Source organism: Cupressus sempervirens, chromosome 8 (genome assembly GCF_028749045.1).
Source record: "Cupressus sempervirens isolate cs-2001-9-10 chromosome 8, ASM2874904v1, whole genome shotgun sequence".
Lineage (NCBI taxonomy): Eukaryota > Viridiplantae > Streptophyta > Pinopsida > Cupressales > Cupressaceae > Cupressus > Cupressus sempervirens.
In genome coordinates, this window is record NC_143125.1 from 384,195,280 (window position 1) to 384,218,542 (window position 23,263).

General features: G+C 40.7%; 1 protein-coding gene across 4 annotated transcripts in view; it reads right to left on the bottom strand.

Annotated features, from left to right (window-relative positions):
• The window catches only part of LOC149542907 (sodium-dependent phosphate transport protein 1, chloroplastic-like), a 330,548-nt gene that overhangs the window by 134,618 nt on the left and 172,667 nt on the right, over window positions 1-23,263 (bottom strand). For all 4 annotated transcript variants that reach the window (XM_089797824.1, XM_089797823.1, XM_089797822.1 and 1 more), the window contains exon 5: window positions 3,563-3,778. In XM_089797824.1, coding sequence (XP_089653950.1) covers window positions 3,563-3,778 — 216 coding nt within the window. The remainder of the gene's footprint in view (window positions 1-3,562; window positions 3,779-23,263) is intronic.

Consider the following 23,263-nt stretch of genomic DNA (forward strand, 5'->3'; position numbering starts at 1 on the left):
CATATTTTTCGAGAGGGTAATTCAATTGCTGATTGGATTGCCAACCAAGCTGTCTATAGGGAAAGCAAATTGAGGTGACAAGCTGACCTATGAAAGGAAGTGGAGCTGATGGCGATAGTTAATTATGATAAGACACATGCTAGAGAAGAAAAGATTTCCTAAGATTGGAAAATTTATGAAGAGGAGTGATGGGTTTACAAAGGCCAGTTTGAGATTCCCTAGGAAGTACTTTTATGCTATTATGACTTGCATTTGGCAAATAAGTAAGGTTAATAGCTCCTCAGTAATCATAAAAACTTTATTCTTTTTTCTAGTTTCTGCTTCTCAGGTGATTTGCAAGGGAAAACAAGATTTTGAAATGGGAGAGGAACCTAGAAAGCAAGAGTCGAGCAATTGCAGGGAATGGAAGGCAAATGCTTCTATGTGGGAGATTTTGCAGAAGGGAAAAGTGACGACCTACATTGAGAGACTCCATGTGTATAAACCTCACATTATAGAGACCTTTAAAAATTGGTTTGAAGAAAGGGTCACTTTGCATGGGGTCACAATGAACTTGACTGAAGAATTTATTGCTGAGCTCACAGGGCTTCCTATGGAAGGGATAGAATTCAGCAAGAAGACTAGTATCTCGAACCCGGCTTTTAAAAAATTTCAAAAGATGGAAGATGAAGAGAAGAACTTGGAGAAAAATGGCGACTTCTATGACCTGAAACAAATAAAGGTCATCTGGAGGGATGTGTTTCATGTATCCATGAGTATTTTATTCTTGATAGTAGGGCATAGAGAGTCCATAAATTTCACTTTGTTTTCCTAAATCATTTTAGGCACAAAGATAGGATTTCCTTTCCGTTTTATCTAATGTACTCTCTACTTCAAAGCCTATATGCTCATAGGAAGAAAGATTCTCGTCCTATGCTTCATGAAGGTTTAATATACTTCTTGAAAACTTCTATAAAAGTAAGGCTATTAAGCCCTCTCCGGTTTCGAAGAAGAGGAAAGGGTCTGGTAATGATCCTCACTCTAAGAGAATAAAGGTTAAAAGCGAGGAAGGGACTTGTGATAGCAAGAAGGTTTTCAAACGGGAGAGGAATAAGAAAAATGTTGAGGAAATCATAGAATCTGAGAATTCTGACAATGATGACAAGACGGAAATGGGGGAACTTAGTTCCAACCTGGATGGATATTCTGGGAGCAAAGGGGTGTCGACTAGTAAAGATAATGTGGAGGGAAGTAACAATAGAAATACTGACTCATATGTTGGGTTGGAAGCCCTCGGGGAGGATGAAGAGAAACAAAGTGATCACCCTCCCCACTTGAAGAGGAATGCCAGCGAGGAGAAAATGGAGGAGGATATTGGGTAGGAAATTAAGGATAAAGACCTTGCTGTTAAGGACAATAGCCAGAGTAAAGAGGAAAAAGAGGAGAGGGTGGAGAAGTAGGATATCAATATTGATATCCCGATCAATACTGTTACTACTGCGATTGACTCTGAGCTTAGGGCTATGGTAGATGGTAGGGATGACTCTCAAGAAGTGAACTATCCTTTCTTCACACTGCTAAGCTTAAAGTGGAGGTTTCCCTTCAAAGCAATTCTTGGTTGTATAATGAAATAATGTTACTCAAGAAGAAAATGGGGGTTATATACAAAGAGTTGGACTTTGAACACACTAGGAGAGCTCAGATGGAAATAAAAATAACATCCCTAAAAAGCTTAAAGAATATGAGCAGGAGCTTCATTAATTAAGGAAAGTGGTCAAAGAATGGAACGAGTCACTTCTAGTTTGTGTGTTGCAGCAGCCAGTTTGGGTAAGAAGAGTAACAAGGAGATAATGTCTCCTGGTAATGCTGGGATGGTGAGTCTAGGAGGTCCTAGTAAGAGAACTAGATAGAGTGTGAGGAAAAAGATCACTGAGGCTCTTGAGGCTCATGTTCTTGCTTCAGGTGACATTATCCAAAGTACTGCAAAAGCAAGTAAAGAGGTGGCAAACATCATCAAAGAGCTGTTGTAGGTGGTGGTTGTGGAGTTGGTGTGCTAGTTGCTAGTCCAGGTGGTTTTTCTAGTTTTTACTTTTTGTTTTCCAGCTTGTTTTAAAACTCTAGGTTCCAAGTCCTTGTAAAACCTGACTTCTTTTTATGGTTTAAACTTTTGGTTCCAAGTCCCTATAAAACCTGGTTTCTTTGTTTCAAACTTTAAGTTTCAGGTCTTTGTAAAACCTAGTGGTGCTTTGATGTTTATCTTTAGTTTTTTATAAAGGGTTTCAGGTCCCTTCAAAACTTGTTTTTACCTTAATCCAAAACATGCACTATTAAATGAAAATTCTACTTTTAACTTTGGACACATTCCCATTATGATGTGTGAGCCAATTTATTAGAAAAACACCTATGAGCTGTATTTTTCCTTTTACTTATGTGATATCAAAATCTCTTAACTGCACACCAACTTTCTACTTTCTAAGAGTGAGCCTATGCATCACCCTCCAACCAAGTGCATCACTTTACTTTTTGTGCAAGCACTAAAAAAAGAATTTATTTACCAAGGTGTGTCTTTTTCTTGCAAGTGTGCACCTATGTGAGCAATTTTACAAATTTGGAGTTCATTGAATGGTTCTTTGATGAGGTGCACACTTGAATTATTGCAGGAACTTGGGTATTCACCTCAATTTTAGAAATAGAACTCCTCCATCAAGTGTGCCTGTCAACCCCAAGTGTACATGTGTATTGGAGTGTGACTTAATGTCATTTTCCTTTTGCTTGTATAGGTGTGCATCTATTTCCACCACGAAAACCTCTAAACTAGAATCTAATATTGATTCCAATTATTCATGCTTAGATGTACCTCTTCCTCAATTGCATCCTTGTACATTAAGAAATCATGTTACTACTAAAACTCATGCAAGTGTACCCTATAGTGTCACCTTAAAAAAATCTGAACCTGATAATCTCATTCCTTTGAAGCCTCTTTCTTTCCATTAGGTGAGCATTTGATATCACATTTGGTAACTTTTCTATCAATAACCTCACCATTACAAATGAATTGAGAAACTCAGTTCGATGACCCTGCCAAGATCAGAAAAGCACAAGGATGACAAAAGAAAAACAAACTAGAATAGGCCCGACACATGACTTGCACTCGTGATAACAATAGACCACAGTTGGGATGCTTGACACGATATGGCAGTTTTATATGGGCCCAAAAGCATTTTTACAATGTCTTCACTAAATATTTTCTTTCTGAAGTCCCTGGAGTGTATTGATAAGACATAAATTTTCATATGACTAATGCTACCAAACATCCATTATTTTATTGGAAATGCATAAAATTCTTATGAAAAAAGGTTCTACTATAGCTTAAAGTAAAGTAAGAGCAATGACAGAAATCTAACTCAAACATAGAAGAGGGAGAGGGGAATTTGTTTTGTTACATTAAATCAATTATGTAGGAACTATTTCCAATTATCATATGAAAGAGATATACTTAACTCATTGCCATAGGTGTTCTTCCAAAATGCACAAAATCTCTTAATATTCTTTCAGAAAAATAGAATATAAAAAGAAACCTTACATTTTTCTGCCAGGTAGCAAACCAAACTGCACCAAGAGAACCAAATGAGAAAAAGACAGAGGGCCAGCCAAAATTGTGTATAAGAGTTGGAGAGAAGGCCAGCCCTGTTACCGAACCAAGGTACATTCCACTATACACTAAAGCCAATGATCTGCTTCTTTCTTCAACAGGAACCCACCTAGAGAGTAAATTGCTCATGGAAGGCATTGCAACACCCTAGAATGCAGAAATATACCAACAAGATACATGAATTATCAACATTGTATTGCATCAAATTTAACAAAGTTCATGTATAAGTCAACCCATACAAGTATTTGCAATGAATGCATTAGTTCCAATCTGAGAAACAATTTTTTTTAAATCAGGAGCAGCCTTAGATGCAGATCTCTAGACTACCAAGTATGTAAAGTAATACAGGATTCAAAATATTGCATCAGCATTACTATTAGCAGAGTCCAAACAAAGAAAATGTTTTTTTATCAAGATATGATTCAATGCATGTCTGTGTATTTACAATATGCTAGGCCAAACGAAAACTGGAAGGAAATCAACAGCACTCACAAAGTTCTGCATTATCCATAACAAAAGCAAATTGCAAGGGCATTCCTTGTTAAATAATCCAAATATTATGATACTTTATGGAAGTTGTAGCATATCATTTTCCTGTACATGTGTTTTAAAACAGATTATTTTGGCAAAATAATTCTGCAAATATATAAAATGAAGGCAAAAGACCGCAGCTGCTGTTCAGGATTCGGAATCGGATCCTAATGATGAAACAAAGATATCAGTTGTGGGTTTGAAAGGTAAATCTTTCATTGGTAATGATTCTACAACTAATGTTTCATGCACTTCTACTTTCAAAAGTCATATTGTTTTGTTTCATAAAAGGTCGATTTCAAAGAACATTAAGATTGACACTCTCATAAATAGTGGTTCCCAAGTTAATTTAATTTCAGAGGAAATTGTTAAACAGCAAAGATTGGAAACTAAGCCACATCAGAGGCCTTATCCGTTAGATTAGGTGTGCAAACATAATAGATTGCAGACAACAAAGCACTGAAAGTTAAGATTTGCAATAACATCTAAGTTCATAGATAAGGTTGAATTTGATGCGGTGCTACTAGATATCTGTGGGATTGTATTAGGAAGTCCATACTCATACGATAGGAAAGCCATCTTCTACAAGAAGCCTAATAAGTATCATTTGCTTCCGGATGATATTGAAGACATTGTAAAATCTCATCACAAGAATGATGGATTAATTGTAAATATAGGGCATTTGAAAATGATTGTAAATGCGAGCAATAACCGACTCTCATGTCTATAGTAGTTAGTGATGATCAAGCATCATCGACAATGGATCTAAGTATCAATTGCAAGCAGAGACAAGTCTTCAGCCAGAAATGATAAATGAGGATTTGAGTGATTCATTTTCTAATGGAGTTTTTGAGGATTTGAGAGATCTAGGATGTTGATACTTTTTCCATTTCATCGGTTTGTTCAATATCGCTACTTATTTTTCTACTACTTGGTACTATGTGGTTGCTAGATGTAATAATCAATACTAGTGGATGTATAGTTGATAACTTGATTGTATCAGTAGTGGTATCTCATTTTTCACTATGTTATTGATGAGCCAATTGTTTAGAATTCCAACAGGGTGTAAATATGATATTGGACAAGCGAGGAGAACATGCCATCACTTAAATTGTATGTAAAATAGACTTTTGGATGTCCAAGAGATTCTCAGTGGGGAAGAATGAGAAACCTCAAAAGTAAATCTTATAAATACATCTACATGCAAGTAGATAAATATATTATAATTTATCCTTGATTTATAATAACCTTCAAATTCTTTTCTTTATTTATTCAATTCTTCACTAGAAACCGAACTACACACTAGGCATATTATGTTGGCATCCAAGAAGGCAAGACATTCTTTAAGAGTTACGGCTTTTTGAAAGCTTGGAGATATTAAATGCCTCTTTATAGTTGGGAGCCGTGAGAAACCAAGGACATGAACACAGTTCCTCTCCCCATTCTATTCCCGACTTATCTCTGCAATGTTTGTCACATCCTTACCTTCTCTTGTCTACCTCTGCTGAAAATCATGATTATTAATCACTTAGAGCTGTGCGTTCGAAATTTCCCCAATGGAAGAACTGGATTGTTAGCGCCCAGCCAAGACTCTTCCTTCGTCAGCAACCAGTTTATGTGGTTGACTTTCCATAACTCGATTGATATGTTTCCTTTATCAATTTATTACTGCATTTATACTTTCAGCAGTAAGGTGTATTTCCACAAATTACTCTAACTTCATCTTGTTTGGTGTCATTGAATAGTTTCTTTATAAGGCAGATATTCCCTTGCTAAGCCAAGATCATTTGTTCATGACAAGACTATACATCATTAATTTTTACTGTTGTATGACAGAATCGAATTGCAATTGCTGCAAATCTTAAGATTATTTTCCTCAAGTTATAAAGCTGACTATATACTGGAACATTTAATTTTCATACACTAGCTGAGTATCAATAGAATGAGTTGGTTTACTCTGAGATATAAACACTAGGAACTCACCCGGCCAGATGGCCAAGGAAGGAGTAAAGAGGTGATAAAGAAATCTACAATAACATGGAAACAAAATCAGATACAACAACTATACATATTATTTAAAAAAAGGAAAATCATTTAATAGCTCATGCTTGTTTTATTTATTATTTCCTTGTTGTCAAGTCGAGCGATGGTGATCGAGTAATTGAACACATCCGAAAACCTTGGCCAAGGTCGTTAAAGGGCATGTTTGCCTTCATAAGATCACTTGATGTCGGTAGTACCAGTTATTCAAACATGTCCGTCCATAACTGTGCGGACATTGTAAACACCGAAAATGCTCAGGTGGCAGGACTAGTAGTACCCCAAGCCTGATTCCGAGGTAGGGAGGGTCTTTCTTTTCAAAAGAATGTGTGGGGATAGAGATAGTCCAAGGTTGGGAGGTTAAGTCTAAATCAATGCTTCTCCTCTTACCTAAAGCTGGGCTTGCACAACTAGTTAAAGAATCGTCAGTTACTTTTTGTATGTTTCTTCTTTCCATTCCTGATATGCATTTATATTCTTCTTGTAACTGATCATTTATTTACTTTACTATATGCAAGGGAAGATAGTTAATCATTATTTCAGCTACTTCATTTAATTGTTATTTGAGTTACTTCAGTTAATTGTTATTTTGATTACTATCGTCGATAGATATTGTGTAGCCGACAGGTTGATGTCATTGATAAATATTGTGCAGCCGACGGGTAGATTAGCATGTAGTCATTAATTGTTATGTAGCCGATGGGCCCCTTTGGGAAGGTTCTTCAGAAAGTATATGTACACCATCTGAGATCATTGTAATCATCATTGGAAACACTATGTAATCTCTTTGACACATGTGAATAATAAAAGGAGTACTGCTGTTACATATTCTTGTTTATTGTCTGTATGCATTAATCTATTTACCCCATACGGTAAACATTTGGCGTCATTGCCCAATGAACCTGGAACGAAGGCAGAGGAATGAAAACTAATGTCGAATCAACTTAACAAGGATAGGAATAAGATTAAGGAAAAAGATGAAATACGCACAGCACAAGGGAATTTAATTTTGGCACAACAGGTTGAGCACAAATGGAGGTTTCAGCAGATTGCCGACGGACACCGTGTTAGTAAACAGATTTGTCTTCTCCAAAAACACCTTTACAATTGACTCTTGAATACCCAAAAGAAAGAGAAACTTTGAAACTAACAATAGAGTCACTTGCAATTATCTTGTCAAGTGCTCTCTGAATTTTGAAATGAAGGTACAACTCCCTCCTTTTGATTTACAATAAATGATTTTTTGGTTATGCCTTTAACCTAGAAGGCAATAAAGGAATATTAACATCCATTCATCAACATGACTGAATATTAAAATAAGAAATAGATGGACAATTTTAACTTCCTCCCTCAGAACCTTTAAACCCCAAAATACGTTTCCAATATGCAACAAAAGAAAGCTAAACTTTCACATGCAATTAATATCCACAAGAACATGAATCATAGTAGAGTAAACAATAGTATCTACTCCAGAAAGTTTAACATAACATATAAAACTGTAGAATTTTATATACTTTGCCACAACTTCAGAAAATGTATTCAAAGTTTTAAAGCATAGAATACTTAGGCAAAAATAGTTTTGACTCAGTATTCTATGGAGAGATGAACTTTTTTGATACAAGATTCAAAAAAACTAAATTGTCTTCCCCTTCCTTCAGAAGTGCAAACTCCTTCAAAATGGGAGGAACCCATTTACAATAGAGTTTCATCTTTTTAAAGAAATCCTACCCAAGTCATTTCTCAACTACCCTAACTCCCTTTCTTTTAAAATCCATTTTCCAATCCCGTATAACCTTTCCATAAAACCCCCTTTACATTAATAATTAATTCTTTAAAGAATTAATCATTTTTAAAATCTCTTTCCAATTTACCCTACCAATACTAATTATAATAATAATAATTAATTCCTTTTAAAAAAGAATTAATTATTTTAAATCATTATTTTCCAAGTATAATTCTTCTACTTTCACCCTCATATTATAATTAATCCGTTATAGAATTAATCATATGAGAAATTAGAGTAATGGTTTAATAATTAATGACTTTGCATTTAACTTGAATATATTTAATTCATTAAAGAATTAAATAATATAAATGCAAAATAATTTGTAAATTTTAAAGGTTTCTGATTTCTCATGTTGTTGAGCTAAGAGGGGAAATATTTAGGGTTCCAAAACCTTAGCTAACACACCGAAGCACCAAGGAATTGTTGGAAGAGACTCGACAGCGGTTGGATTTGGTGGAAGAAGCAAGGAAGGAATTTCTGAACTTGTATACGCCAAGGGAACAGAATCCAAACGGAAGGGAATTAACTCGCATAGCTCGGAGTGTCGAGGGAGCACGAGCATTCGTCCATGATACACTTCTGGAACGAACAATTTCACTTAACGAAAACCCTTCTTCAGCAAAAAATGTTTCTGTTGGAAATAAAAGGACTGTCTGAAACAGCGCCGATGTTGGAGTGCAGAGCATCGGTATTGGAGTGCAGAGCACTGGTGTCAAATTGCATAGTAGCGCTGGTGATGCAGTACCAAACAACGCCGGTGTCACAGTACTGAACAGTGCCCATACACAAAATCAAGTAATAATGGCAAGACCAAAGGAGAAATTGCCAAATTTTGATGGTGATGGAACGGCCGATCCAATCAGACATTGTAAGACATGCAAAACAATTTGGACGGTGAATGGCATAACCGACATAGATGAATGGGTCCAACAATTTTCAGCAACCCTAAGGGGTGTAGCGGTGGATTGGTTTGCCAATGTCGATCCCCAAAAATTAACTACATGGGCGGGAGTTAAAAAGGAGTTTATCACCGAGTTTCAATTGTTGCGAGATGATAATGAGATCATAGCAGAAATCTACACCACAAAGCAGAGGAAAAATGAAATAGTTTGTGTATATGCCAGGAAACTAAGAGAATTAATAAATAAAATGCAAAGTAAGCTGGCAAATGGGATGAAAAAGAGATGGTTCATTGAAGGACTATGCTCGGAGTTTAAGGAAAAAAATGAAGATTGTGCCGCCATCGTCATACACCGAAGCATACAATCGGGTGATGGACTTAGAGAGCGAACAGAAACGAAAAAAAAAAAAAAAAGTAGTTCATCCGACTCAGATGACGCGTCTTCAGAAGAAAATAGCAGTGATGACAAAAAGGGCAGCAAGAAAGTCCGAGCTCTCCAGAAGGATATGATCAGAATGATGAAGGAATTTAAGAATATGTTGAAAGAGACAAAGGGAAATGAGCTATGGTGCACAGAATGCAAGACAGAAGGTCACATGAAGGGATCCTGTCCGAAGAACCAGTTCTGTGAGATCTGTCAAATTATAGGACATTCCACAAAGGAATGCCCGTTCAATATGAAGACAAGAGGGCATCAACAAGTGCTCCTAATATGAGAGGCTTCCGCATCAAGAGAAAGCGGAAACACCAGTAGTGATGCTGCCACTTCGAGTGGGTACAGAAATAATAGAAGAGGGCAAAACAACAATACCAACAATAATAATGGGGGTTGCAGCCGAATTCAGTACGACGCGAACGGCCGCCCGATGGTTCAATGCCGAGCATACAATTTGTGGGGCTACTTCACACGGAACTATACATCAACGAATACACCAAATTTGTTATGCAGATGGTGCGGCCCTGGAGATCATGAAAATGCAAAGTGCCCAAAATCAAGAGTGAATTTATTAACTATTGGGACGGACGAAGAGGAGGTTCTGGCAATCACATGGAAACAAGCAAAATTGTACCCCGACCCGACGGAAGAAAATAAGAGATTGGAAGAAGCGCAGAAGGAAATTGAGAAAGCAACGCAGGCGAAGAAATCACAATTGAAGGACACTACCAGCACCTCAACAAGGAACTGCGCAGAACAAAACATCATACGACAGATATTACAAACGGAAGTACCAATCAAAATAAACGATCTACTGCTCACAATGCCTCAACTTCGATCGGCACTCACAAACATCGCTCCAACTACTAAATTACTAGGAGAACAAAGGAGAAGGAAAGTGGAGCAGGTGTAGAGGACCCAATGCTGCTAGCCCTCACATCCGAATGGCATCCGACGGTCGTCGAGATGGGAATTCTAGGAACCGTTCTGATAGACACAAGTGTGGATGGAGGGTTAGGCGTGAATGTGTTACCAGAAGATACCTGGAAGAAGTTGGGACAGCCGATGTTGTGGCCACCTACGTTCCAATTACTAACGGCAGATCAACACAGCATTAAACCTCTCAAGGTCCTGATGGCGCAACCAGTGACTATTGGAACACAGTCGTTCCTACTCGATTTTGTCATCATCCTGCTGAAAAGAAGAGGATATGACGCCATTTTGGGCCGAGGATGACTTGTACAAGCAAAGGTTAAGCATGACTAGAAGAAGAATACTCTATCACTGGAAAGCAAAGGATGGAAATTCATTATTGATTTACACATGCAAATGATGGGTGAAGAAGCCCTATCATCGGATTCCGAAGAAGAGGATGAAGGAAAGCAGAGAATGGAACCAGATTAGCAGGGAGTCCTACGGTTGGAAGGTGGATCGATGGACGATGATTTGGATTCGGTGAATGGATTATTTCACTAGCAAATGGCAGATTATGAGCTATTCCAGAGCTACAACATACTAAGGATAGAGGAAGGGCATAGCGAAGACAGATTTTCAAGAGAGTTCAAGGAAATAAAAGAAGGGGATTCACCGCTGGATGAAACACCCACACACGTATTTGGCAAAGGGAAGCCGATCAAATATAAGGAAGCCACAGTGCAAACCTTGAATTTGGGAGATGAGGCCGAGCCAGAAAACACACTAGTGGGAGATAACTGGAATCCATTACTAAAAGTAGCGGCATTTAAAATATTTTTGGAATACAAAGATGTATTCGCTTTGACATATAAGGATTTGAAAGGAGTTCCACCACAGCTGTGTATTCACTGCATTCCGTTGGTCGAAGGTGCAGTGCTTGTACGGAAGCGACCTTACAGGATGAATAAAAACTACGTGGCGTGGGTTATAGAAGAAATTAATCAAATGCTAGAGGTCAGTATTATTTTTAAGGTTCAAACAAGTGAATGGGTGTTGCCTGTAGTCATATCCTTCAAGAAGGATACCACCCAAATCAAGATATGTGTCGACTTCAAATGCCTCAATGCAATAACAATCAAGGACCCCTTCTTGATACCCTTCACAGACAGTATATTGGAGGAAGTAGCTGGACACGAGATTTATTCATTTATCGACGGGTTCTCGGGATATAATCAAATTTGCATAGTAGAAGAGGACAAACTAAAAACGACATTTGTAGTAGAAGGCGGGGTGTATGCATACAACCGAATGCCATTCGGCTTGTGCAATGCACTGGCTACGTTCCAAAGAATCATGCTGCATATATTCAACAAAATGCCTGTCGGAAATTTCAAAGCATTTCTAGATGACTAGTCCGTATTCAGCACCGAAGACAAACATTTAGCAGCATTGGGCGAATGCATGTAAAGATGTCGGAGAGCACGACTCGCCTTAAATCCAAAGAAATGCAAATTCATGGTTCCGCAGGCAAAATTACTGGGACATATAGTCTATAAGGATGGATTGAAAGCAGATCCAGACAAAGTCAGAGTGATAATGGAAATGCAGCCATCTACAAATGTAATGGAGGTAAATTCATTCCTAGGACACATAGGATATTATAGAAGATTCATCAAAAACTTCGCCAATGTATCATACCCATTGGACAAATTGACATGCAAAGGGGAACCATTCAAATGGGAGAAAGAACAAGATGAGTCATTTGAAAGGTTGAAGGTACAATTGGCCACAACACCTATATTGGCGTACCTAGATTGGAACAAGGAATTTCATGTTCACGTGGATGCATCCAATTATGCAATCAGAGCAACTTTAGCGCAAACAGGTAACCACGAGTTAGATTACCCAATATATTTTGTCAACTGACTACTGTCAAAAGCAGAACAGAACTATAGTTCAAAAGAATAGGAAGCCTTAAGAATGGTCTACGCAGTGCAGAAGTTCCGACATTACTTATTGGTGACATCGTTCGTGTTTTATGTACACCATCAAGCTCTGTTGTACCCAGTGAATAAACCTATCATCCAAGGTAGAATCAGTTGGTGGCTACTATTGTTGCAAGAATTCACCTTCAAGATCATTGTACAGCCCGGGAAGAATCATGTCAGTGCAGACCATCTGTCACGAATTGAAATAGGTGAACCAACAAACAAAGTGAATGATGATTTCCCTGATGCACAGTTATTTCAAATTGCAGTACTAGCAAAATGGTACACGAGTGTTGGGGAGTACCTTTCCACAGGACAGCCACCGAAGGATATGCCACAAAGTGAAAGGTGGAAATTAGTAATAAGGAGCCGTACATTTCAATTGATTAATGGATTATTGTACAAAATGGGGCTTGATCACATCTTGCGACCATGTGTGTTAGAGGAGGAAATACCGAGGGTGTTGAATGAAGCACATGAGGGTCCAACAGGACTTATGGGACCTAATACCACAACGCGGAAAATATTGCTAGCAGGACTGTAGTGGCCAACAGTGTACAATAACGCACGCAAATGGGTCGTCGAGTGTGACACTTGCCAAAGGGCTAGAAAGCTACTAAAAAGAGACTTTATGTCGCTTAACCCCTCACACGCACAAGAGTTATTCGAATAATGGGGGTTGGATTTCGTGGGACCCCTAAGAGTAAGCCAAAGGCACCGATGCCTATATATAGTCATAGCTATGGAATACTTAACGAAGTGGGTGGAAGCATGGGCTCTACTGGATAACTCAACGATTAGTACAGCGAAATTCATATATGAACAAATAATCACTCGATATGGGCTTCCAATTCAGATAACGAGTGATCGTGGAGGGCATTTTGGCAATCACGTCATTAAACTGTTAACGACGGAATTCAAGATATATCACTCTCTATCCAGCACGTACTACTCGAGAGCAAACAGACAAGCTGAGGCTATGAACAAGATCTTGGTAGCAATCATTTACAAGTCATGTGCGGTCGAAGGTGAAGACTGGGAGGAAGAACTACCCTCTGCCCTTTAGGCATACCCCACGGCATACAAGGTGACAACAGAACACACATCGTTCCAGTTGATGTTTGGACAAGAGGCGGTGGTACCAGCAGAATTTATGATACTGAGTCTAAGGATCATGTTGGAGAATAAGTTGGGCGACATGGAAAGCCTGAGCGAAAGGTTGCATAATCTGAACAAACTCGAGGAGAAGCGGCTATTGGCACAATGGGCCACAGAGATGATGCAGAACAGGCGCAAAGCGTGGCATGATAAACACCTGAAACTGAACAAGTTCCAACTAGGACAGCTAGTGTTGAAGTATGATGGATGAAACAAAATCAAACCGGGAAAGTTTAAAGTTAAATGGGTCAGGCCATGCCAAATTCGGGAAGTAAGTGATAATGGAGCAATAAAGCTGTGGCCCTTGGATGGGCGAGAGATTCCCGAGGCCATCAATGGATCGAAGCTAAAAATTTAGCAAGAGCGACGAGGCAAAGTAAGTAGTAATCGCCCTATGAAGCCAAGTTAGAAAAAAATCAAAAAAAAATGAAAAATGAAAAAAAAGTGTAAGTGTGCCCCATGGACAAAGGTGTTCTATGGACACCTATGCCCCGCAATAAGATTTCCTCGTACTGTGTTTTAGATCTCCACGGATTGTGTTTTACATTTCCACAGACTGTGTTTTAAACCTCCGTGGGATGTGTTTTAAATTTTTGCGGCTTATGTTTATACTTTAACCTTCCACGGCTGATGTTTTAAAGTTCTGCAGGTTGTCATTGACGGCAAGAAAATTACAGTTGGTAATGTACTTATTGGACTTCCATCAAGCGGAATACATTCAAATGGATTTTCTCGTGTGCAAAGTTTGACAAAGATTACCACCCGAGGAGGAAGGGGATTGGCAGTAATTACAAAGAAGGCATGTATGAGCTTCGATTCGTATATCTAGGCCAGATTTATGAAGGGCATGTGACAACTGTGCACTTGTACTAGGGAGCATTTGTTTTCATTGGCTATGTTCATGATGGGTTGGGTATAAACTTCCCATGGATAGAGTGATGTAATTTCGCAACGACAACATTCCTGACAATTTTCCAGCCGCTAGTTAAAGGAAACGTTGAAGCATATTATCCACACGAAGACAGAAGAAAAGAGGAGAAACCCTACATTATAAAGGCAAAGCAAGAAGCCGTTATTATGAAAACTGCAAGGACAAGAAAGCAGTGGAAAAACCAGTTGAAGACAAATATGGAGAAGAATGCCAGAGTCTTGGCTTCCGGAATTCGAGTTGTAGGGCCAACAGCATCTAGCAGTAAGAAGCAAAGAGTAAGGGCTGACCTCTCACACCTTACGGTTCAGTTTAAAGAACTGAATGGCAACGAGTGTCGGAAATGGTGGCAAGAAACTCCGGACACAGAGGTAATCAAACAAATTCCAGTACGAGCACAAGTGCATTGGGCCATACAGCTTCCAGTATTTTCCATTCGATTGTTTGAATCGGTTTTGCGAACCATGATAGAATCATACAATAGGAACAGCAGATCTAGTACATGTATGTACAAGAAGCACTGCATGACAGTTACTTTCAAATCAAAACATTTCACTAGGGTTTTTGGCATCCCAGGCCAAGGAGGTCAAAAAGTGGAGATCAAGAACCGCAAGTTGTCACAGGAACAAAATGAATATTGGGTGAAATTAGTAGGCCGCGATTTTACGCCAGAGGAAATGGAGTCAGTGCTAAAGGGTACCAAGAGCAGAGGGCTAGGGAGAGATTTTATTCGGGAGGGCCATTGGAGATGAATCATGGATGTCATCAAAAGCAGGTTGACAGGGGCAAGTCGAGCTTCAGATATTGTTGTGCCGCAGGTTACATTCATGAAAAGCATTATGAATGGCACAATGTACGATTGGGCTACAGTCCTCACTGACAAGATGGAGGAGTTCATGACACTCCAGCACCGGACGTTCTTCATGCCACACCATGCCATTGGTTTGTTTTTGGAGGCAGCCATTAATCAAGTGCCACTGGAGGATTGTTAAGTTCCACCAAGGGGGAAGTTGGCACCAAGAGAGCCCCCAATATTCTATTGGAGACATTTGGACACAGGTGGAACAGCGACCAGGTAGAAAAAGGTATTCCAAGTATTGGAGGCATACGAAGACACGGACAACAGACGAGAGGACACTTCAAAGAGCAATGAGGCCGATTCAGAGGAAGACAGTACTTCGGTGGAAGTTGGCAACGACGCAACAAGCAGCGGGTCCACATTGTTCACCCCTCCTTAGTTGCCAACTTCAGCGCATTTGACCGCCACCACTTCCCTCATTCCTCCGTTTGACCAACGGCATGCATTGGTTGTTATGACTCCACTAACAACGATAGATGTTTTCACGACAGCCGCATCAAATGTTGTTCCACCATTGTCCACGACCAAGGGCATGCCTTTCTAGAGTTGTTCACCAGACTCCATTGCACTAGCAGAGCCAGCCTCAAAGATGGTAGAGTCGCCAACGCCAAAGCCCGAACCTTAGGTTCGATTACATGTGATTGGCTCGGATGCTGTGGTCACCATTTCGTCCTCCTTGTTGGCAGACGCTCAGCCAGCACAGTCAGTGCAACTGCAACCAATACAGCCAAATCTGCCAATACAGCCAGCAGAGCAAGATGAGAGCATTGAGTCGACATAGACAGCATGGCTGAAGAAGATGGAGGTGATGGACAGAGCGATTGCATTCCTGTGGCAGCAGTTCCGACTCATTCCTACAAAGGTCGGTCTGTCCATTCAGTCCCCGAGGCATGGAGGGGTCTACCCAGGAACAGCTGCCATATCGGCACCACAGGAGGTGGCAATTCCACAGTCCAAGGATGCGCCCAGAAAGGAGGAGGCAGCACCAAATGTGGACATGGCTACCATAGGAGTGGCAGAGATGGATACTGATAGGGAATGGATGATGGACGATGTGGCAAAGGAGGATTATGGGTCAGATGAGGATAGATGCAGGGACTACCTTAGAGCCATGCAGGTTGTGCTAAAGAAAGGATACACTTGCATTATAGGCTTTGACTTGTAGGAAAGAGTTGCATTTGGTCCAGGCTTATATCTAGGGGGTTTGTCGTAAGCGGTTTCACTCTTGCTTTGAGGACAAGGGATGGCCAATAGTTGAGACACCAGAAATGTTTGCTGATTGGGCCACCAAGCCTGAGCTGGGACAATGCAACACTCCGATGGAGAAGTGTAATGGGCATCCCTGGATGTCCCAAAAAAAAACTAAACCAAATTGCTGAAAGGAATTATGTCAAACAGTTTGCATTCAACTTCTTATTTCTCCGTTTAATGTTTTAAACCCTTTATAACTCCGAAAATCAAACGTTTATTTGTTTGTTGTGTTTCATACATAGAATTGGTATCATACAACATAAACAAGAAAGAAACTACAATGATATGCAAAGTGGAAATGAACTGTTGCTAATAAAATGTTATTTTCAGAATTCATAAAACCAAATACATGGCAGATTTATCAACTCACTAATTACTTCAGCAGTATTGACATAATACTCCAGCCCATGCTTTCGAACTTGCTGCTACAATACTTTGTCCTTCAATCAGTCCACTACCTTCATAATACCATTCCCTCAAAGCGGCATAAGCGTCGGACAAGTAGTAAAGAAGATATGAGCAAAATACCAATTCTGCCTGTAGCCAAAAATGCAACTAAATTGCCTGATAATGAAGCCAATAACAAAGAATTCCAAAGGCCAAACCCCAAAGGAATGACGTCTAGAATGTTACAAGAGAGGATAGACGTCTTCAAATGCCAAGAACGGAGCTGCAACTCACACACCGATTTCTTCTCATATTCAACCTGCCTAATGAAGCCACAAATGCTTCCTTTTATTCTATTTCCAAGGGTCCGCTCAACTCATATGAGCAATGTGGGATAAAAGATGTGTAATATATAAAACATATATTAAAATACCTCTTATGTCTCCCTTGGGTACACATCACCATAAAATAAATATTAAAGTAACACTTTACTATTTTACAATTAAATTAGACGTTACTTTAATAAAACTTCAGGCATTAAAATGTATTAGCAATCGGACTCCGAATAATGCGAGTGATAGCTCATCGGAAAGCTCTCACCGAGGATTATCGAATCCAATCACCAAAATTGACCTGCACTGTGTCCTGCCGACTTACTAAAAATAGTAAGTATGCCTGAAACTGAGTAAATCAACTTCGTTTTGGCCCAAACTGGAAATGACTAGGCCAAAACACTCCAAGATCCCATTAAACCCTTCGTTAGCCCTCGGGACCATGTAGAACAAGGCTAATGCACACACACTTGGTCAACTGCTAAAATGGGGACATTACAGTCCACCCCCCTTGAAATTGCTTGTCCTCAAGTGTCGTCGGTAGAAATTGTGTATCGGCCAACGGGTCCCTTCTGGAAAGTTCTTGTTATGTAGCCGACGGTAAATAGTCTGCAGCGGACATGATGTATCTGGCCGACAAATACCTTCAGGAAGGTTCGTCGGAAAGTATTTATAACCCCTTTGGGAAGCATTGTAATCATCATTATCATATAAGAAAAGCATGATGTACTATTAGTATATGCGAATAATAATAATAGTTCTGCTATTGCTATTCGGTGTTCGTGTCGATTTCCTGTGTGCGTTGCTTAACTAATCCATATGGTAAACATTTGGCGCCGTTGCCCGATGGATCTGGCACACAGGCAGGCGGATATGAATTAAATGCCGAATCAATTGAATAAAGATAAGAGTAAGCTGAAGGAAAAAGATGACATACGCGTTGCGCAGGAAAATTTAATTTTAGCTCAGCAAATAGAGCGTCGAAGGAGGTTTCAGAAGATTTCCAACGGAAAGAAGAGCGCGGAAGGATTGTTGAAGGAGACTCGACAACGGCTTGATTTGGTGGAAGAAGCGAGGGAGGAGTTTCTGAACCTGCATACGCCACAGGAAGAGAATCCTGACGGAAGGAGATTGACTCGCACAGCTCGGAGTGCCGAAGGAGCACAAGCGTGGAGTGACCTATTCATCCGAGACATACTTCCGGAACGGACAGCTACGGTTGACAAACCCTCTTCTTCACCAAACAGCGCGGAAGCAGAAAACAACGCGGGTATTGAAAACAACGCGGAAGCAGAAAACAGCGCAGGTGTCTAGAACAGCGCGGGTGTGCAGAACAGCGCGGGTGTCCAGAACAGCGCGGGTGTGCAGAACAACGCGGGTGTCTAGAACAGCACGAGTGTACAGAACAGCGCGGGTGTGCAAAACAGCGCGGGTGTCCAGAACAACGCGGGTGCTCAAAACAGCGCGGGAGTGCAAAACAGCGCAGGTACACAAAAAAACCCTCGACATACAGTAATAATGGCAGGTCCGAAGGAAAAATTGCCTAAATTTGATGGTGATGAAGCAGTTGATCCCATTCGACATTGTAAAACATGTGAAACGATCTGGAGGGCAAATAGCATAACAGATACAAACGAACGGATCCGACAATTTCCCGCAACCCTACGTGGTGTTGCCATTGATTGGTTTACTGATGCCGATCCACAGAAATTAAATAGTTGGGATAACATTAAGAAAGAGTTCATCGCAGAATTTCAACTTTTGCATGATGATAATGAAATTGTAGCCGAGATATTCAATACCAAGCAAAAGAAGAATGAAACAGTAAGAGTCTTTGCTAGGAGATTGAAGGACTTAATCAGTAAAATGGAGAATAAACCGGCAGATGGGCTCCAGAAAAGATGGTTCATTGAAGGCCTTCACCCGAAGCTGCGGAAAAAGATGAAAATCGTGCCACCATCCATATACAATGAAGCGTACAATCGGGCAATGAACCTCGAAAGTGACCAGAAGACAAAGAAGAAGAAGAAGACCAGCTCGTCCGATTCAGATGACGATGCATCCTCAAGAAATGATAGCAGCGATGACGAAGGAAGCAACAAGGTCCATGCTCTCCAAAAGGACATGATAAGGATGATGAAGGAATTCAAAAACATGAACAAGGAAACTAAGGGCAATTACCTATGGTGTACGGAATGTAAGAAAGAAAGCCATACGAAGGGATCCTGCCCGAAAGATCAATTTTGTGAAATTTGTCAGATCCTGGAACACTCGGTAAAGGAGTGCCCTTTCAATTTAAAAACAAGGACACCACAGCAAGTGTTCCTGTCACAGGAGGCATCCCCGTCAGGAGGGAACGGGAACACCAGTACAGAAGGTGCCACATCAGGTGGATACAGAAACAACCGGCGCGGACCAAACAACAACAGCAATAACAACAATGGTGGCAACAACAACAATGGAGGAAGGAGTCGAATTCAGTATGATGCGAATGGTCAGCCGATTGTTCAATGCCGCGCATGCAATCTGTGGGGTCACTTCGCCCGAGAGTGCACAACGACGAACACACTGAAGTTGCTATGCTGATGGTGTGGACCTGAAAATCATGATGATACTAAGTGTCCGAAGTCCGGAGTAAACTTGATTACCGTAGGGACAGACGAAGAAGTTCTGGCAATCACTCGAAAACAGGCGAAGCTATACCTTGACCCAGCGGAAGAAAAAAAGCGACTAGAGGAAGCAAGGGCAAAGATCCAGAAAGCAACACAGGCAGAAACGGCACACTTGAAGGACACGCCGAGTACTTCCGTCCGGAACTGTGCAGAATAGAACATTGTACGACAAATTTTGCAAACCGAGATACCTGTCAGGATAAGTGATCTGTTGCTCACTATGCCTCAGCTCCGATTGGCACTCACAAACATCGTTCCCACTGCTCAACTACCAGGAGAACATGGAAGGAAGCAGGAAAGTGGAGCAAGTACAGTGGACAAAAAGGAGAAGGAAAGTGGCGCAAGTGCAGAAGATCTGATGTTGTTAGCTCTTTCATCCGGACGCTATCCGGCGATTGTTGAACTGGGCATTCTCGGGACTGTATTGACGGAAACAATTGTGGAAGGAGGGTCCGGTGTCAATGTGTTGCCTGAAGACACTTGGAAAAAGTTGGGACAGCCGACATTGTGGCCACCTACCTTCCAGTTGTTAACAGCCGATCAACATGGAATCAAGCCATTGGGAATACTCACAGCACAACCAGTGACGGTTGAAACACAACCATTCATGTTGGACTTTGTCGTGATCCCACTGAATCGGAGAGGATATGATGTCATTCTGGGCCGGGGGTGGTTGATACAAGCCAAGGCAAAACACAATTGGAAGAAAAATACTTTATCACTTGAAAGAAAAGGCCAGAAGTATGTCATCGATCTACACACTCAGATGGTTGGAGAAGAAGCTCTATCATCGGATTCTAAAGGAGAAGATGATGAGAGGAGGCAGATTATGGAACCCGATCAGGAGGGAGTCCTAAGATTGGAAGGAGATGACGATCTGGATTCAGTAAATGGTCTTTACCACTGGCAGATAGAGGATTACGAGCTCTTTCCAAGTTGTAATATGCTAAGGATCGACGAAGGTAAGAAAGAAGGAAATGAATGTCCGAAGGAACACAGAGAAGCCGAAGGAGGAAATGAATGTCCGACGGAACACAGAGAAGCCGAAGGAGGAAATGAATGTCCGAAGGAACACAGAGAAGCTGAAGGAAGAAATGAATGTCCGAAGCAACACAGAGAAGCCGAAGAAGAAAACGCGGATATGACTGAAGCTGAAGGACAGAACATACAGTACGAACCCAAAAGAAGGAAAGATTCTACAGTACGACTGTGCAGGAAGAAAGTATTATGTCGAACCACAAATATAGCAGAAAGGTACCAGCAGCAACGAAGACACATGATACGGTCTGCACAGAAAACAAAGCGGAAGGGTCTAATAAAAGTTGCAGCAGTACGGAGTGGACGTGTTATTGGTGGCCAGAAGGGGCAACTGATGGAGTCCATGGTACGGAGCTTCGGGAACAAACTGGGTGGTATGGAGATGACACAGAATAGGCGTAGCAAGTTTCAACTTGGACAATGGGTGTTGAAGTACGACGATCGGAATAAAATCAAATCGGGCAAGTTCAAAATTAAATGGGTTGGGCTATACCAGATTCGGGAAGTGGGCAATAACGGAGCAATAAAACAGTGGATGCTAGACAGAAAGGAAGTATTCGATGTAGTGAAGAGGTCGAAGTTGAATGTCTACCATGAAAGAAGTAACGCACCCCCGTGGACAAATAACTGAGAGAAGACTGTAAGTACTGTATATATGTAAATATTGTACATAATTGTTCCAGAAGTGAGATTTCAAAAAAAAAAAAAAGAGAGAAAAATAGCACCGTACGGTTTCTGGGAAGCACCGTACGGTTTCTGGGAAGTACTGTACGGTTCCATATTTGCAGGAGATAGCACCGTACAGGGTTTTCGTCTGAAGGGAAAAGGAAGTAAGTACGGTTTTTTTCATATCTGAAGGAGGGCGTATGGTTTTTCAGACAATCCAAATTGCAGTACGATTTTTTAAGAATGTACGGATTTCATGTTGTACGGTTTTTATTGTCAAGGTACGGATTTCATTAGTACCGTACAGTTTCCATGGCTAAGGTATGGATTTCATTGCTACCATACGGTTTCCATTGTTAAAGTACGAATTTCATTGCTACTGTACGGAATTCATTGCCAGAGTACGGATTTTATTGATACCGTACGGATTTCACAGTAAAGGGCATTGTACGATATTCAGTATATGCAGGAAGGAGCACCACCATACGGATTTCACAATAAAGAAGGAATACCGTACGGTTTTAACATCTGAAGAATGGTGTACGATTTTGTAATACGGTTTTTTTGCAGTATGGCTTTTTTCAGACAAGGTACGGGTTTCAAATTTGAAGTACGGTTTTTAGGCAATGTACGGTTTCCACCTTCAAAGTTGCTCTGTGCCTCAGAAGATTAACGTACGGTTTCTGGAGCCAAAATTTGTTAATTTTCATTGTACAGATTTTCCAAGACGGTGGGATATTGCAGTACGGTTTTTTAAAGCAGATTGGAATCCAGATTGTGTCAAATTGGAAGCCGTACGGATTTCATCATAGAAGGGTGACAGGAGGTTTTCTAAATTTAAAAAAAAAAAAAAAAAAAACGACGACAGAATCAAGTTGTTCAGAATGAGTGACAGATGATGCCAAAGGGAAGGGGACGCATCCGTGGTTGCCAGAAAGAGTGCAGAATCGGCAGATAATGACAGAAATGGTGTGTTCCGTGCATTTCTGTGTGGGTTACGAAGTGCCCCAGGACCCTGCGGGGGCGCTGTTGCCCCCTGGACCTCCAGTCGTTGTGGATATCAGTCGTGGGAGTCTGATCAGTTGCGAAGACTTGGAGCTGCTGCAGACATGGAGTGTCTGTGTATCAGAGGCACTGAGAGTAGGTGTTGGCTGTGAGGCTGTCTTGGTGGATGCATAGAGAGCTCGGGAGGAGCTGATCATCTAGTTGGAGGCAGCGCAGCGACACTTGGCTCAAGGTTCCGAGGAGTTGGAAGCAGAGGAAGCAGCATAGGTGGCTATCAAGGTTAGCTTGAGGAGTCAGTATTGTGTTAGCAAAGGCTATAGATGCTACGGGATGAATGTGAAAGTAATATGGCAGATCAATATTGTTGTATTAGTTGTTTGAGTTTTGTTCTGTAGTCGTCAGGAGACGACTTTTCTTTCTTGGGGGGGATGATGTCGTCGGTAGAAATTGTGTATCGGCCGACGAGTCCTTTCAAGAAGGAAATTGTGTATCGGCCAACGAGTCCCTTCGGGAAAGTTCTTGTTATGTAGCCGACGGTAAATAGTTTGTAGCGGACATGATGTATCTGACCGACGGATACCTTCGGGAAGGTTTGTCGAAAAGTATTTATAACCCCTTCGGGAAGCATTGTAATCATCATTATCATATGAGAAAAGCATAATGTACTGTTGGTATATAAGAATAATAATAATAGTTCTGCTATTGCTGTTCGGTGTTCGTGTCGATTTCCTGTGTGCGT